Source organism: Apteryx rowi, unplaced genomic scaffold, assembly GCF_003343035.1.
Source record: "Apteryx rowi isolate R43461 unplaced genomic scaffold, aptRow1 scaffold_657, whole genome shotgun sequence".
Taxonomy (NCBI): Eukaryota; Metazoa; Chordata; class Aves; order Apterygiformes; family Apterygidae; genus Apteryx; species Apteryx rowi.
The window spans coordinates 371,664-388,024 of NW_020450935.1; the positions used below are offsets into that span (position 1 = coordinate 371,664).

At 46.5% G+C, this 16,361-nt stretch overlaps 1 protein-coding gene across 1 annotated transcript in view; it reads left to right on the forward strand.

Annotated features, from left to right (window-relative positions):
• ACVR1B (activin A receptor type 1B) overlaps nucleotides 1–15,374 on the forward strand; it is a 17,786-nt gene extending 2,412 nt beyond the window's left edge. Inside the window, exons 2-9 of the mRNA XM_026084979.1 lie at nucleotides 8,843–9,082; nucleotides 10,387–10,635; nucleotides 11,872–12,102; nucleotides 12,494–12,661; nucleotides 13,245–13,401; nucleotides 13,909–14,033; nucleotides 14,636–14,766; nucleotides 15,249–15,374. Of these exons, the coding sequence (XP_025940764.1) occupies nucleotides 8,908–9,082; nucleotides 10,387–10,635; nucleotides 11,872–12,102; nucleotides 12,494–12,661; nucleotides 13,245–13,401; nucleotides 13,909–14,033; nucleotides 14,636–14,766; nucleotides 15,249–15,374 (1,362 nt within the window). The 5' untranslated portion in view covers nucleotides 8,843–8,907. The remainder of the gene's footprint in view (nucleotides 1–8,842; nucleotides 9,083–10,386; nucleotides 10,636–11,871; nucleotides 12,103–12,493; nucleotides 12,662–13,244; nucleotides 13,402–13,908; nucleotides 14,034–14,635; nucleotides 14,767–15,248) is intronic.
• The last annotated feature ends 987 nt before the right edge of the window (nucleotides 15,375–16,361 follow it).

A 16,361-nucleotide genomic window follows, 5' to 3' on the forward strand; every position in this document is an offset into this window, starting at 1 on the left:
CGGTTTGGAGGAGACCCCCCCCGCTTTTGGGGGGCTGCTATGGGGGGGGGTCCCGCGAAGGCCACGTGGGCAGGAGGGAGGCAGGAGATTTGGGGGTGTCCCCCCCCACACCCCGACATGGCAGGAGAGTGCTGCCCCGTGCAGCCTGGCAGGGTATTTCATAAGAGCGCTCGCCACGGGGGGGTCGGGAGCCTCTTGGCCTCTTTTCGGGAGGTACAAAGGAAGCTAAAATTTGGGGGCTTTTTTTTTTTGCCCCCCAGCGCGGAGAAGGAGCAGAGCAGCCGCGCTCGGCCGAGACCCGGGCGTTTTTGGGGGCAGATGCCTCGTGTTCCCTGGGAAAGCAGCGGTTTCGGGGGGGCGGGGGGGGTCCCTGGAGGCGGCGAGTTCCACCATGTTGCGACTGCGTTTGGGGCAGATCGCTGCAATTCCTGCGGCCTCCCTGCCTTGGCGTCTAGGGCCCCGTTCTTGACCCGGTGGGGGGGGGGGGCGCTTTAATCTCTGGGACCCCCCCCCCTTCATGCTAGAGGCTGCAACACGAGCAGCCTCCTGCAATCTGCATGTGTGGTGGTGGTGGGGTTTGGGCTTTTTTTTCTTTTTTTTCCCTTCCCCTTTCTAAAACCCTGTGCCTCTGTATTGGAGCAACTGTAAATATTTGTTTGGAGGGAGGTGAGGGAAAGCTCCCTTTCGGCTGTTTGTTCTGTGACATTATTAGCGATCGTTTTTATTTCACCTGGGGGTGCAACTGCTGCTGCTGCTTCTTAGGGGTGGGGGAAGAGTGAAGTATTTGCTGAGGGAAAGGTATCGCTTTCTCCGTTTGGAAGATATTGGCCCTCTTATGCAGAGCTGGAGTAGGAGCAGGAACCCCCCCGGTCTCCCGTGCGTCCCTGACCACCTGTGGGCAGGGGCAGAGGGGGGATTGATCGCAGCGGCCTGTGCAGAGTCCGGGGCTGCGCTGCAGAATTGATATCTCTGTGGCTATCGGTAGCGATAGCCGCTTGTGTAATGTGGGTACCTGTTCCAACAGGAGCTGAGCAGGAGCGTTTTTCTCCTCCCCGATCCTCTCGCCGCTCACGTTGTGTGTTACCGACTGACTGTCAGAACGTAATAACTTTGCGTGTGCAGATCTGGACTTGTTAGCTATGTAAAATGGCTTTAAAACCCACTAGGGTGGTGGACTAGGGTGTACTGGGGAGCTCTGTTGCATCCGCTGTTAATACGAAGGCGCTCCATGGGAGCGTGGCTGTGCTCGCCCCAGGTACGCGCTTCAGCTTTTCTCTGATAAATTGCGAAGCGGGACCAAATGAGACTCGTCGCGGGTCTAGTCTTGGACTTTCACTTTGTGCTTTATATATATAAAGCTGATGTTTATAAACAATAATTAAAAAAAAAAAAAAACACAGGAAAGGGACAGTTGACTGCACGTATGGCCTGGAAACTCAGCGGACTGTCCGTGCCTTTGATACTGTGCTTTGTAGAGCTGGCTATTGTTTCCGTTAAGTGTGCGTTGTTCGCGGTGTCCGGCAAAAGGTGTCGGCTTCGCTGGGTTTCAAGGACGCTGAGGAAGTTGTCGTAGGTCCGGGCGTTGGAGGAGATCTTCCCTCTGGTGCTCCCCAGAAAGAACGTGTGCAGGAGGGAGTAAAGAGCGGGGTATGTAGGAGCTAACCCTGTGAATTGCCTGCTGCCTAAGCAGCCATGATGTGAACTCCGTGTGTGCCGTGTTAACCAGCACGGGCTGCCCTTCAGAAGCTTGCCGTTGTGCCCTGCCTGTTTTCTACGAGAGATCTTAGCAGCTTCCTATTTCAGGGTAGGTTGTAAAGACATCCTAATTCCTGCAGTGCTTTGGAGCTGTAAACCTCTGCGTGCATCGGTAAATAAAAAGTAGAAAACAACCCCCGTGCACACACGCAATTCCTTCCTAAAAATAATAATAATAATAAACTAATGTCTCTGCGATGATCTTTACGGTGTGGTTGTAGGTAGGTTTTGTTCACTTGCTTGAAATAATGCAGGAGGATGTTGTAGGGAGCAATCTTGGGCCAGCAAATCTTATTATTAACACTGCTTAAAATATGTATTTGCTCAGTTAAATCAGACGCACACTGAATGGTCTATAATTCATATTTTATAACTTTCCAAGAAAGACTTTTCTAACTGGAAATTAAAAACACTGTCCAACAAGAATTCTTGAACTCTTTCAACTCCTTGGCCAGACAACTCGGACTTTTTTTTATTTATTTATTTTTTCCCCTGGGTACGTGGTCTGTTGCCAGTAGTAGATGCACCGGAAATCACTGTTGCGAAAGGAGTAAAGTAAAACGTCAATTCTCTTAACAGCAAACAAAGTTCACTGGGTGTCGACCAATGGAAATATGTTCTCTGCCGCATATCCAGCGAGTGGTGATGTGACTAGAGCGAGACAGAGCTGCTCTGTTTGCTCATCTCGAGGGAGGAAGCTGTGATGGCATTGCAAGGATGAAACGTTCGCTAGTACTGAACTTCTGAAGGCAGATCATCGTGTGTGAGCAGCTGTCCAGGAGCAGCAGCGTTCTTCTGTCTTCATTATTTAAACCACTGGTTTTCCAGCCCCCGTTTTCTCTGGTTGTGCACCCATGTGCTTTTTTTTCCCAGTGGAAGAGCAAGCTTCACTGCAAATTAAAGCCCCTTGGTAAAGGCTCGCTTTTCTAACAGTTGCTGCTTTTTGTGGGCCTCTTAGAAGTAACCTGTGGACTTCTAGGTACTGCACATTAAACCACTGATCTAAACAACTTCTATTAGGCTCCTAGAAGACATGTGCCAATTGTCTGAGAACGGTTGAGCATCAGTTTTAAGCCTTGAAAACCACCCATAACTGATCCATACATCTGCCTTGCTATGCCGTTGGTTTGTAGGACTTTCCTCCAAGGTGCTGCTGTGGTACGGGTGTCTCCTCAACTGGTTTCCTAACAAGTTAAGACATAAAATGGGTGTCAGGCTAGAGCCTGGAGAGGGAGTTCAGAGCCGCGTGCCTATTTTCTGAGTTGAAGAGCAACAATAGCAGAAATGTCAAGCCTTCTTTTAATTAACCTGTTAAGGATGAGACTCCTGTCAATTCACTTATTTAAAATTCATTTAGAAGCTCTCCTTTTGTGCCGCTTCGGTAGATGCGGGGAAAACTCTTTGCTTTAAAGGGGAGATCACACCCTTGCTGCCTTCCCCCTGCCCCCTCCATTCGGTGTGTGTTTTCTCGTTGGTTGTGGTGTGTTGATGTCAGGCCCACCCTGTGCCCGGGGGACTGCAGCTGGCTGGAAAGGATTGGGACCCTCTTGTTTCTAACTTTAAATATCCTAGTATAACTTTCAGTTTCTGGGCGGCTTGTGCAGAAGCGCTTTTTATAGCGTTTTGCAGTTAATTTTAACTTATGTTTTATTTAGCAGTAGTGGGTCAGTAGACTTTCAGAAGCACTGCAAGGGACAAGAGGTGTTGGTAGCTGTGATCTGAAAGTAGATGGAGAATTTGCAGAGGCAGCAAGATGTAGGAAAGGTATTCGAGATGGTGGCCCTGTACCTGCAGAAGAGCAAATTCGTGCTTGTTCCTTCGGCCGCCTTTCTAATGGCGCAGGGGCAGCCCGAGCGTCCAGACATGGCCTAGTACTTGGTCCTGGAAGCTGCGCGCGTGGGCGAGATGACTCTGAGGCTTGGAGCGCTGCTGCGCAAGACAGGCGTTTTTGGACTGAAGCGTATCCTGGTGGATGGATATGGGAATCCCAGTAGTTCTGGGATGCAGCATTGACTCCAGGCAGCAGAAAAATCAGGACGAAGACAAAGATTTACTTTCCATTATATTCAAAGATAGCTTTGAGTGTCTGTAGCCCTGCCTTTTAAAAATGAACCCCTGCTTGTTTTCTTGAAGTGCTCTTCTTGGGGTCTGGTCATGCGGTTGAATGAGTAGCATGAAGGGATTCTTGGAATAGTCCTCTGCTCCCTTGCCACAGGAGAATGGATTTTTTTTTCCTAGCCTAATCTAGGGCAAAACACTTAGTGATAATGGTTATTCTTATTTCAGCACAGCGTATGGTGAAACACTGAAAGGTATTTGTTTCTTCCAAGCATGTTTACACATGTCCTTCCTCATTATAGCATCTAAAGAAACAGCAGAGGTACAAACCCAATTGTTTTCCATTTCTCTTGTTAACTTTATGTTGCAGCAGCATTAAAACATTGCTACCAGATTGGCTCTCATTAAGTTAGGTGCTGTACAGAGACATAATAAATTGCAGCTCCTGTTCCAGAGCCTTATAAAGGCTCTAAAGTCAGGGGAATCATTCTTCCAGGCTTGATTCAAACTGTTAAAAAAAGAACAGCAGTTTACAATCTATGCAAGAATCTGTTTATCTGGTAAATATGTGGGTGATTATTGGCAATTTTACCAATGATAGTCTTCAGGTTAATTATCTTAAAATATCCCGATCAGGTAGCATTTTACCCTGGAAAAAAAAATGTTATTTTGCCTAGCGGAGCTTCAGGAGTTTCTGGAAAATACATTCCAGAAGGTGATTAACACCGATACATAAAATTTTGATGTGAAACTTTCTCCTGCCTAGCTGCATAGACATCTTGACACATGCATTCATGTGCAAGAATAAATATATGCAAAATGAGCTCAAATATTTGCTGCAAAAAACCTGTTCTTTGAGTGTCAAAGCTTAATATTTCAGTGTCACTGGAGACTAAGAGCTCTGATCCAAGAACCCCACCTGTTTCTGTGGATTCAGTTAGCAAGTATGTTACCTTTAATGTGGGACTTTCTTAATAGAGGGCCTTATCTTATTTTCTCCTCTGCTGTAATTAATACAAAAAGAATATTATTACCTCCAGATGCCTGAGTTCCTGTTGAGTCCAAATGGACTTCAGGAATACATAAGGCAGGGGGTCTGATTGCTGCTCTGGATCTCATGGTGAGCAGTAGCATCTCCGCAGGCTCCGAGTACCAGCCCCACTGCCCAAGCCTTGGATTGGTTTAATCAAGGAAGAGTCTGTCTTCATACGGCAGTGCCGATCGACCGCTCCGGTTGCTGCACTTGCTCGCTCGCTCCTGCAATCAATGTCATGACCGCCTGCCTTCTGTCTTGGATTAAATCGCAGTGATGGTTCGCTTCAGTATAAATACAGACCTGAGCTATCTCTTGAGTAAGAACAAGGCCTTCGTTCTGAGGAGCTGCAGCTTAATGTTAGACTTGTTTAAACAGCTTTCTTAAAGGGTTGGGTTTGTCTCCGAGCAGAACGTCGAAAAGAGCGTGCGGAGCGGATGGAGCAGACTCCACTGCCAACTTCCACGGCACCTTTCATGCAAGCTCGTCCCCAGGCGTTTTTACAAGAGTGGAACTAACCACCCCAATTGTGTGAACGGCTCTTTTGTTTTCCTTTGTCCAGTGTGTTTTCTTCAGCCGAGTCAGTTTCTTTTATTAAGTAGATTATATATTTCACTCAAATTTTCTTCCCAAATTAAAAAGAATGCCGTTGGTTTGGAAAATTCTTTTATTCAGTCCTGTCTCCTTTTGATTTGCCCAAGCATTCCCAGTGGATCTCAGAAGCACTCTCTGAGTGATGCCCTGCTGTGGGGTTCGGTGTACCTGGTGGGTTTTCCGAACGCCATCCACGGTGGAGGAACGGCCTCTTTTTCTTGGCTTCTAATGTTACTGATGGGAGATGAATTTTCCCTTCTGGTTGATCAAACTCGAAATGCTGGATCTACACGAGCTGCCTTGAAGTTCTGCTCTTTGCCGGAAGCTCTTCAGTTCCTGGTTCCCTGCGAGCCCTGGTGCAGACTGGCCTTTCCTCCGCCGCCGCCGCGGCAGGCGCCTGCACGCGCGGGGCCCTTCTCGCTGCACTTCTAGCAGCCGTCAGTAGGCGACGCTTGCAGAGGAATACGGTTCTTGCCCTGGCAAGCTCGCTGATTTGCATTGGGTGTTTCTCACCTCTAGTAACGTGTGTGCTGGACTCTTTCATAATTAAGATGAAGAGGAGTAGTCTCCTGGCTAGGTGAGGGACGTTGGACTTCAGGGTCCATCCAGAGATCTGACAGTAATCGCCCCAAAATTGGGACTGCATACCTGCAGCCCAGAGATGAAGAACTGGAGTCTCTGGAAGGGCTCTTGAGGGTCTCATGAAAGCTGCAGCAGAGAAATGCATGTGCTGCTCGGAAGTCTTAGTTTTCTTTGTTTACACTGCTGCCCTTACCGTAGGGGTAAGGAGAGGTGCAAAGCTAAGAATCACCGTTTATTTTATTTTTTTAAGTGCATTTGTCTCAAAGGAAGAACATATCAGCGGAGTCAAACAGCCACTAATAGCACGAGGTGAGATGAGGCCGCGCGATGGGGCATAGCCCTCCTTAGAGGGAAACGATTGCTTTCTACCCAGGGTAGATAAGGATCTCTTTACCGTATGTTCCTTGCACTGGAATTTGGGTAGCATACCTTGCAGCTAAACTCATTTTTCACACTGTGAATGAAGCTAAGTGGATACAACCAATGCCTCTGCTTTCATGCTTGAAAGGATGCCTACTTTCAGCCTAGATATGAAAGTGAGAAGTTTACAAAACCACATTTATTAGAGCATTGAAGTGTTTTGTTTACTTCTGAGCTTCTGCAAGCCTGAGTACCGCAGCCTAATATTTGAACTTGAGAACTTAGAAATGAAACTAACAGGAACAGAGTTCAGTTTTACTGTGTCTAAAGCAAGCTTAAAAGAGCATGTGTGGTGAAAGGTGTGTGATTTAAATGTGTTTAATTCATACTTTGAGGTTTTTGATAAAGTTTTAATAAAGGAGATGCTTCAAAATAATATTTCCTTTTAACTATACTTGAAGGTTGGAATGTGTCCTGGCTGCTCCTTCCTTTCTGCTGTTTTCATAACAGCTCCGTTATAACAAACCTTTGCTCCCCCAAGTGTGCATATTTTTCAGAAGAATTGTCCTTTCTGTGCTCTACCGACCGTTGGAAAATATGCGGTACATTCAGATCTGTTTAAGTTGAATGTTAGCGACTCTTTCTTTCACCTTAAAGCTTCCCTCTAAAAGCCGTGTGATCTAAAGGTATGGTGCTCTCAACCCTTCTCAACAGAGTTCGGCCTTGGGGTCTTCCCTGTCCTTTTCCCTAGCCCAAGGATAGAAAGAGTGGATTTATCCTAGAAATAGTCTGTGGATTTCAGCCTCTGTCAAGCACATCGTAATAAGCTATGTTTGCTCATGATGCTTTTTGAAGAAGTCTCATTTAACAGCTCTTCTGTCTTTTATGGGCTTTTCGCTGCCGGTACAGTTCTAAATGTGTTGGTTCAAAACCCACCTGCATCTGTGTTCAGCCTGTCTGAAATACTGTAGCCCACCTTGGAGCTGTTAAGCAGCTCACAACGGTTAGGAAACGAAGAACACAGTGTCCAGAGAGAGTTAAGTGAGTGGTAATGTAATTAACCTAACTGATTTACCTAGGGCACTGGAGATAAGGGATAATGGGTGTCTTCCTCTCAGGCGTACCCTGGGGTTCATCACGACCTGCTTGTTTTCCATTACGTTGGCGGTAACGTGCCCCCCGGCTGTCCAGCTCTCCTCTGCGTTTTGGACCACGTGCCGACCGGGGGAGAAAGAGGTTCTTTCGGTGCCTTGAATATTCCTGAACGCTGATGCGTGTTAAATCTGCCGGTTGCCAGAGATGGCGTGACCGAAGGCTCTGCCTTTCCCTTGCCCCACGGGAAGGTGACCAACACGTGCGTCTTGACAGCGGCTCTGACTTCCCTCCTGGGTGTCTCTAGACTGATGAGCATAAGCAGACTTGGAGGATTTAGCTATTGGACGGGGGAAGAGTTAAGTGGTGTTTGTATCTCTTAAAAACACTTCTTCAAACTTTCTGCCTGAAAGACAATTTCTGCAGCAGGTGAGTACATGTTTCCGAATCCCTCTGGGGAGACTGAAAGATCTGATGAAAGCTGAAGAAAATACTGCATGCTGCTAAACAAGCCCCACCCTTCTTCTTGACTTTGTTGCCTGGCTCTTTGTTTCCAAGGATGGCGATGCCTGGGGATTTGCTTGCAGCTTTTTTTTTTCCAGGCAGCTTGAGAAAAGCACAATGACAGCTGGAAGGCTGAAAAATGTGGGAATCTGTCTTGGAGTTTTGCCTTCGCCTCTTTACCCAAATAGTTTACAGAGAGCAGGCAAAAAGCCAGGAATGTATTTGACCCAAGGTAGTGTCTTGGATCAGGAAAGCAGTTGCTAAAGAAGTGGCTGATCTAGTTGGGTGTAGCGCGCTTGGCTTGCTTAGTTGGTTTGGACTGGTTTTGTTTTGGCATCTGCCAGCTGTTTGTTGTCTCATGCGAGTTGAGGTGGTGGACCCCAACTAATGCGTGGTGGGTGGCTGTCTTTGGCATAGTTGAAAAATTCTGGATGGGGGAGTTCAGGTGAAATTAAGTATGTCAGTTGCTGTAAAAAAAAAAATTTTTTTTTCTCCCCCGCCCCCCCCAAACTGACTTGAATTCTGACCCTGGACTGAATCGGGAATAGATCTTGGTGAGATTAGCTTAAATTGCAGAGATGACTCTGGTCATCTCAGTTGGTAGCTGTGACAAGGATGGGAAAAAGGATTGTCTGGATAATCACCTTCTAGAAAGGCTCTTTGGCTTCTGGGTTGTATGTTGTGCTTAGATTCTCGCTTGTCTGAAGTACTGAATATTACTTGTCCTGCTATGAAAGCCGGTTCTTCTTGACTGAAAGTGACCTGTCCCAACTGAAGCAAGAATTTCAAAGAACAAATTTTTCTTGTTTGTGCATTTGGTCTCCGGTAGGTTTTAAGGAGGTCGTCTTGTTTTGATTTCTGCAGCTTTGACGTGTTTGTGCTCCAACTGCAACCAAGCAAACTCCACGTGTGAAACGGATGGTGCGTGCATGGTCTCTGTCTTTAACCTGGATGGTGTCGAACATCATGTTCGGACCTGCATTCCTGAAGCGAAGTTGGTTCCTGCTGGGAAACCCTTCTATTGTCTGAGTTCAGAAGACCTACGTAATACTCACTGCTGCTACTCTGATTTTTGCAACAAAATTGATTTAATGGTTCCCAGTGGTGAGTAAAGAGCTAAATAAATCTTTCATCTGTTTGAAGTGGGAAGAAGTTGTCTGTTTGGGATTGGGAGCGAGGACTTCTTCGTGCTGTTTTCACTTCTTTTCTTAGGTTGCTGTGTGAACTCGAGCCCTCTGTTTATTTCCTTGTTTTGTAAAGTGGAAATAATAACTAAACACTCCAGATCAAAACATGAAGCTGCTAGAACTCCCCTGTGTTAGACAAAATGTCTCCAAATGGTGTGGTTATACTTCAGGGTAGAAGCTTCCAAGTTTGGGGTTTTACTTTGGTTCTTTTTGGTTTTTCACCTGCCCCTCAGTAGCTCCATATTAGAGAGTCTCCTTTCACCTTATCGGCCCTGCTGCTGATATCCTCGCAGACTCCTGAAAGCAGCAGCAGATATGTTCATCTGCAGTTAATACAAGCTTCTGCAGCACGATGCTGTGTGCCCGCGGTGCTGGAGGACAGCGTGTGTTCTCTGGGCACAGCTCGGATCCCTTTTGTGGTGCTGAGTTGTGCTGCAGCCTGCCTTTTATCTGGTAGAATTGCTTTCCTCCTTTTAGGACTGAAAAAAAAAATCTTTTCAGTGATGAGCCATGAGTACAGGAACATTGCAGCAGCCTCTCCCGAATAAAGTGTGTGGGGGGTGGAGGGGTGCCTGAATTCTAAATGCATGAAGAGGAAGCAGCCCTGCCTTTGAGTGAGGGTGTGGGAAAACTCTGCTTCTTCCTAATTCTTGGGACAGAGAAGGCATCTAGTACTTCCTCATTCCCCTTCCCTCTCCATTTGTAGGCTGCTACTTAGTGGGTCTTAGACCCATTTTCCTTGGGGACTGTAGGGGATCTTACTTGTTCTCACAAGGACAAATAATTGTCTTCAGTTACTGTTCTTCACTGCTTGTTACAGGGCAAAAGGGAAAGAGGGAGAAATGATTCCCTAAAGCTGGCTGACTGCTGGCTTGTTCTTCCACTTGGAGTTCAGTGGAAAGTAAAATACAGGCTGTTCTAGCAAAGTCAGCCCAGAACAGGCTCCCATCCTGGTTTAAATAGCTGGTGCTGTAATCCCTACTCTGACAGCTGAAGCACCGTCTCCTTTTGGGATTTTTAACTGTAGTTTGCCTGCATGATTAGTTCATCAATCCCATATTAACACTACTATTTGACGTGCCCTCTGCCATCCTAGAACAGCAAGCTAAAATAATCTGGCTCTGAGAGGATAATTGAAACACAAGAAGGTCCTTAAAGAACACTGGTGAAGGAGTCATGCTTTTCTAAAAGTGTCTTTTTTTTCTCCTTCCCCCTCCCAAGGACACCTGAAAGATAATGAACCCCAGTCGAGCTGGGGTCCTGTGGAGCTAGTGGCGGTGATTGCTGGGCCTGTCTTCCTTGTGTTTGTTGTCATGATCATAGTAGTCTTTGTTTTTCATCACCATCAACGAGTCTATCACAATCGGCAGCGGTTGGACATGGAAGATCCCTCTTGCGAAATGTGCCTGTCGAAGGATAAGACCTTGCAAGATCTAGTCTATGATCTCTCCACCTCTGGCTCTGGCTCAGGTATGAAGATATGACGGGAAATAACAAATGATGAGCTGTAACTGTGATGGAGTGGTCTGTTCTGGGCTCCTCCCTATCGCAGCTTCTAGGCACTGATGTGAGGCTGTTGCCTAGTCGGCCTGTTCAGTCTGCCTTGTCATGGGTAGTATGGAGGGTGTATTTTAAATTCAGTCATGCAGTAGACCCTGTAGCCATGGCTCAAAGTCGGTGTTTAGGTATTTCTAGTGCTTAGACCACAAAAGAGCAATGGTTTGAATCATCCCTAATTGCTGATATGTAAATACAGCTTTGTGTAGCTATCCTACTTGTGTGCAAGAGATTAGCTCACAAAACTGCATCTATTTCAAGTTTGGTCCCAGAACTCTATTTGGGTTAGAAACAAACTTTAACTGTTAACCTGTGGGTTGTTGGCTTTCAAAGGATGTCACCTGCATCAAAGCTGGCAGGAAAACGGGAGAGGTCGTCAGCGGGTAAAAATTTCACGGTGTGCAAATGTTGCATTTGCACAACCTATTTCATCCCATCAAATCCTTGGGTCTTCAGTTCATAAATGAACGATGCGCAGCATTCACTTCCGCAGCACTTAAAAGAAGTCACCCCTGGGATGGATGTGGAATTTGTTGTTTTATCCATGGCTTTGAACTATAAAAGCAGCTAGTTAAAAAACAAACTCTGTAGTAGATGAAAATTGTGGGGTAATCTGCTGAGGCAGACAATATAACAACCTGATGTTCAGCCAGGGAATAAGCCTTCAGTGCTGCATCTCCTATAGAAAGCCTTATGGGATCTCTTCTGCACAGACTATCAGCATGCAAGCTCCAAGTTGCATAAGAGGTGGCAGCTATGTTAGGACTCCTTTCCTCTTGAGAAAATTTCTGGGGTTTTACTGTCTTTTAGCACAGTCTGTCTTCAGCAAATTCCACTCCTTGCATATTCAGGTTAAAGTTTCTTTGATCTTCCACAGAGCAGAAGTTCCCCAACTGTTGTATACCTAATCGCTAGTGGTTTGCAAGCTACTTCAAAGTGATATGCAGATGCTGCCCAAACAGCCAAATGGCACTTCCTACACAGAAGCAGGAGCTACAGCCATTTGCTATTTTGGGTCTCATTTAGGCTGCTGAATGTTACCAAATGTAGAACATTCTAGGTTTGATAATGCTCTGCTTCAAACTCTGGATTTTTCAGTAGTTTCCTTTGCTGTGATGGGCATTCAGTTCTTCAATTTCTTGTTCGTAGGTTTGCCGCTCTTTGTCCAACGGACTGTAGCTCGAACTATCGTCCTCCAGGAGATCATTGGTAAAGGCCGCTTTGGGGAAGTGTGGCGCGGCAGGTGGCGTGGAGGTGATGTAGCTGTAAAAATCTTCTCTTCGCGTGAGGAGCGCTCCTGGTTTAGGGAAGCAGAAATATATCAAACTGTTATGCTGCGACACGAGAACATCCTGGGATTTATTGCTGCAGATAACAAAGGTAAAATGCGTCTCAGTCATGAGGGCAGAGATTCTTCCCTAATGTGTGAAGGGAGTTGGGAGTTGAATTTCTTTATTTGGATTTACAGTGAAATGGTTTAGGAAAATGCTTGTCAAATATTAGTTACATATTTGAATGTTGCTTGTTGAGAACTGGTAAAACTAGTACTGTTACTGAAAAGTGCAATAGTACCTTAGCCATACCTTACTAAGTCATGTTTTGTGTTAAAGTTCTTTTCCTTATTTGCCTCAGGGTGGCTGTTGACCTGCAGTCTTACCCAGCAGCTTTTCTCTGTTTTTGCCAAAAAAAAGGATACAAAATACCCGACGGTTTATTGTGCTGCCCCTATCTGTGCTGTACCTGTCTGAACACAGTCCCTTTCTTGCTGCAGATAATGGAACGTGGACCCAGCTGTGGCTTGTCTCTGATTACCACGAGCACGGATCTCTCTTCGACTACCTTAATCGGTACACGGTGACTATTGAGGGGATGATTAAACTTGCCCTCTCTGCCGCTAGTGGATTGGCCCATCTACACATGGAGATTGTGGGTACTCAGGGTAAGAGCAAAGTTTGAAAACATGCTGTGAATTCTTTAAGGGAGAATAAAGCAGAATTGGTGAGGAGAACTGATGTGTTGCACAGAAAACATTGGCCGTGTCAGCCCAGATTCATCTGGGCTGGGTCAGTATTGATGAAAAATTGACCGACTGCTTTGTTGGCTGCCTGTGAAGTGGGTTAATCTCAGTCTAGCTCCTGGGAGTTACATCAGTGTTTCTCATCCATGTCCCAAAACTGGTGCTGCTTGGATGGGATGTTGGTGCAGGCAGTGCCAGCATTATAAACTCCTTACGTCCACATCAACATGCTTGATGCCTGGCATGATGGAGTCTATGTCCCTCTTGAGGCCTCTGGATGCTACTGCATCAGCAGTACCTTGAAAGCATAGATGGAGACTTTGCATACCACAGGCTGGCAGCACTTGCTCTTTTCTTCAGTGCTGAAGTGTATCCAAAAAAGCAAATATGTTGCAAGACTGAGGGTTTCACTAACACCATGAAATCTGTGACTGCTTCTGCACTAATGAGACTAACAGGTTTCACCATACCTTGACCCCTGCTGCTTTTTATTTTGCTCTATTAGGAAAGCCTGGGATTGCTCATAGAGACTTGAAATCCAAGAACATTTTGGTGAAGAAGAATGGCACGTGTGCCATCGCTGACCTTGGTCTGGCTGTCCGGCACGATTCTGTTACCGATACAATTGATATTGCACCAAATCAAAGGGTTGGAACTAAACGGTAGGGAGAACTGTGTTCTTGGTCAGGGTTTGAAGGCATCGGAGTGTGACTAGCAAATGCCTGAGCTCCTGGTGGAGCACTGGTGAAATTTTCTGTCTTGAGCATTTCCAGTGTCATGCAGAATGTCAGAATCGTGCCTTGAATTGGTGTTGAAGGGACACAAGTACCATCATCTCTGGGTCCCATCAGACTGAGGGGTACAGGCCAGCTACGTAGACTCTGGGCCATGGTATTTCACAACAAGCTTGGCGTTCTCAAAGCCTTTGGGTGCTTACTGTCTGGAGTTTGATGTACTTTTGGACATTTTTGCCTTTTTTCCTATCTTATTATGTTTTTGAGTTATTTTGTTCATTTTATTAGACCATTGGGCCCAATTCTGTTCTGATTAAGGCTGTACAGTACCAAGTTTTGTCTGCCAAGAAGAGCTGTGTGGGAAAACTTATCATTTATTATTTTCCAGAGAATCCCCTCTCAAAAATAACATGATGTTCCTTTTTTGTTCTTTAGATATATGGCCCCTGAAGTCTTGGATGAGACCATTAACATGAAGCATTTTGACTCATTTAAATGTGCGGATATTTATGCCTTGGGCTTGGTCTACTGGGAGATCGCTCGAAGGTGCAATGCAGGAGGTAATATCCCATCATGTGCCTGTGCTAATGGTGTCTGGGTTTCCCAGCCTTGGTGGCTTGTGTCATTCATAAGGTTTGAGGGGACTCTGGAACAGAGAGTTAACAGAGAAGTGGCTCCAGACTGTTGTTAAGCCTGGCCCATGTGGGAAAGTGGGGGTAAATGCTCCGATTGGTAGCTAATGCTCCTTTGGAGAGATCTTACGGAAGTGCTGTTTTGGCAAGTAACTTTCTTCCCCTGATTTGGTGTTGGATCAGTGTCTTGGCACATCCAGCTGCAGGCAGGCAAGCACACAGGGCCACTGTAGGTGTGACAGCCCTGCCGTCTTCTGTTCGGTCATGACCCTTCCTCTGTGACAGGAGGTGTTGATTGCAGCACACTGACTTCACTCCAGTTTGGGCAGCTGCTTTTTATTTCCCTGAAAATTTTTTTTTTCTTACAAACTCAAATCCCTGATGCTTCACTTCTTGTCTAAACAACTGCAAAGTGTTGACGCATCTCAGCAGTGAGTCATGCAGTCCGAACCAGTATCAGTCTGCCTTCAGTGAGTGTTCTGGTGGTGATCCATTCTCCAGGAATTGCATTTCCCTTTTCTTTCTCTTAGGTATCCATGAGGAATATCAGCTTCCATACTATGACCTTGTACCCTCTGATCCTTCTATTGAGGAGATGCGGAAAGTTGTATGTGATCAGAAATTACGGCCTAACATCCCAAACTGGTGGCAAAGCTACGAGGTAAGATCTGCTTCATCTTCACATCCCCTACCCAATACAGCAGGTAAAGAGCAAGCCCTGTGAGCTGACTTCCAGTTTTAGGAAGTGTGCAGGGCTATAGCAGCATCCACTTCAGCCAGGTGGCAGCTTAGCAGGCAGGCTTGGATTTGGGGGAGAGAACTGCAGGAAGTTCGTTGCCCTATTCCCCCCGYACTGTGGAGGAAAAAAATATTCGCTCCCGTATAACTGCCATGTGTCCCTTAAAAGGACGTCCTTCTAAACTGCAGCGGCCTTCTGTCAAGGTACCTGGAAGCTTATACAAATTATGCAGGCAGGGCTGGTTCCCGTTTGCTTAAAAAAAGCTGAAGATGCAAATTATAGCACAAGCCTGCCAGTGTTATCCCAGATCCTGCGTTCACCTTTGATCCCTGGATCAGCTCTGTAAGCGCTAGCTCAGCTCTGAGAGGAGAGGACTGACATCTGTCGCTGTGTTTCTTGCCTAGGCGCTGCGGGTGATGGGTAAGATGATGCGAGAGTGCTGGTACGCCAACGGAGCGGCTCGACTCACAGCCCTCCGCATTAAGAAAACCCTCTCACAGCTCAGTGTCCAGGAAGATGTGAAAATCTAGCCCCTGAGCCCCAGCATGAGGAAACTGCACAAAAGCTGCCATGCTAGAGTAGACGTGTGATGGAGGCCTACCTCGTGTTTCTACCCAATCTACTGCTACCAACCAGACAGCGTGACCTACAGGCTGCTAGGTGGGATGAGGAAGCCTATTGAATTGCTCTCTTCCCTTCTTGGGTATGAAACAATCAGAAACCTTTTGTGATCACCTCCTGACAGCACGAAGACTTGAGAGGGACTTGCCTTGAGGGATCTCAGCCATGATCGTAACTTTTGTTTCTTTAGTGGAAATCCCTGTAAAGTTCAGTGTGTATGGTGCACCCGTTGGCAGGTGTTTGCGGCCTGGGTGCTCGGTGCTGGGAGTGGGAAGGGAAAGGGAAGGTTTTCTTGCCGTACTCTGAGGATTTTCCAGGGACTGGCACATTAATGCAGAAAAAGCATTGAAAAACAAATGGTGCTCCCTTCTGAGAGGCTGAGCCTGGACAGTTTATCAGCTTCATGAAACCATTTCCCTCCTTTTTCTTAAGCTTGAAAAATCCTAAGACGAAAAAATCCGACTGGCTGTCAGTGTGCGCAATGATGTATGCATGCGCAAGATGCGCGTGTCCCCTGTGCCTGTTCATCTCCTTCCGTAGACGTGCGGTGTCTGCCTGTAGGGTCGCTCATCTCCGTTTGTGCTTTCTGTGCATGTGCAAATCTAGAGTGTCCTTTTTTTGAGCTGTGCGTGCTGGTGCTCTCCTTGTTCAGTAGTGAGCGTTGTCTAGCTTGGACAGGCTGCTTAAAACCAGATCCTTAGCTCTCCTGCGGGTGCCTTGCTGTCCGTGCGCCGGCTGCAGGAACGTCCCGTCAGGTTGCCTCACTGCCACCCCCTCCCTTTTTTAAAAAACAAAATGAAACAAATGAGGAACTGACTTCACTCCTGGAATCCAGGCTTTCGTCTTGAGCCCCTGGGGTTTATAATTCTTGGTAGCGTGAAAAGAGACCTGGGGTG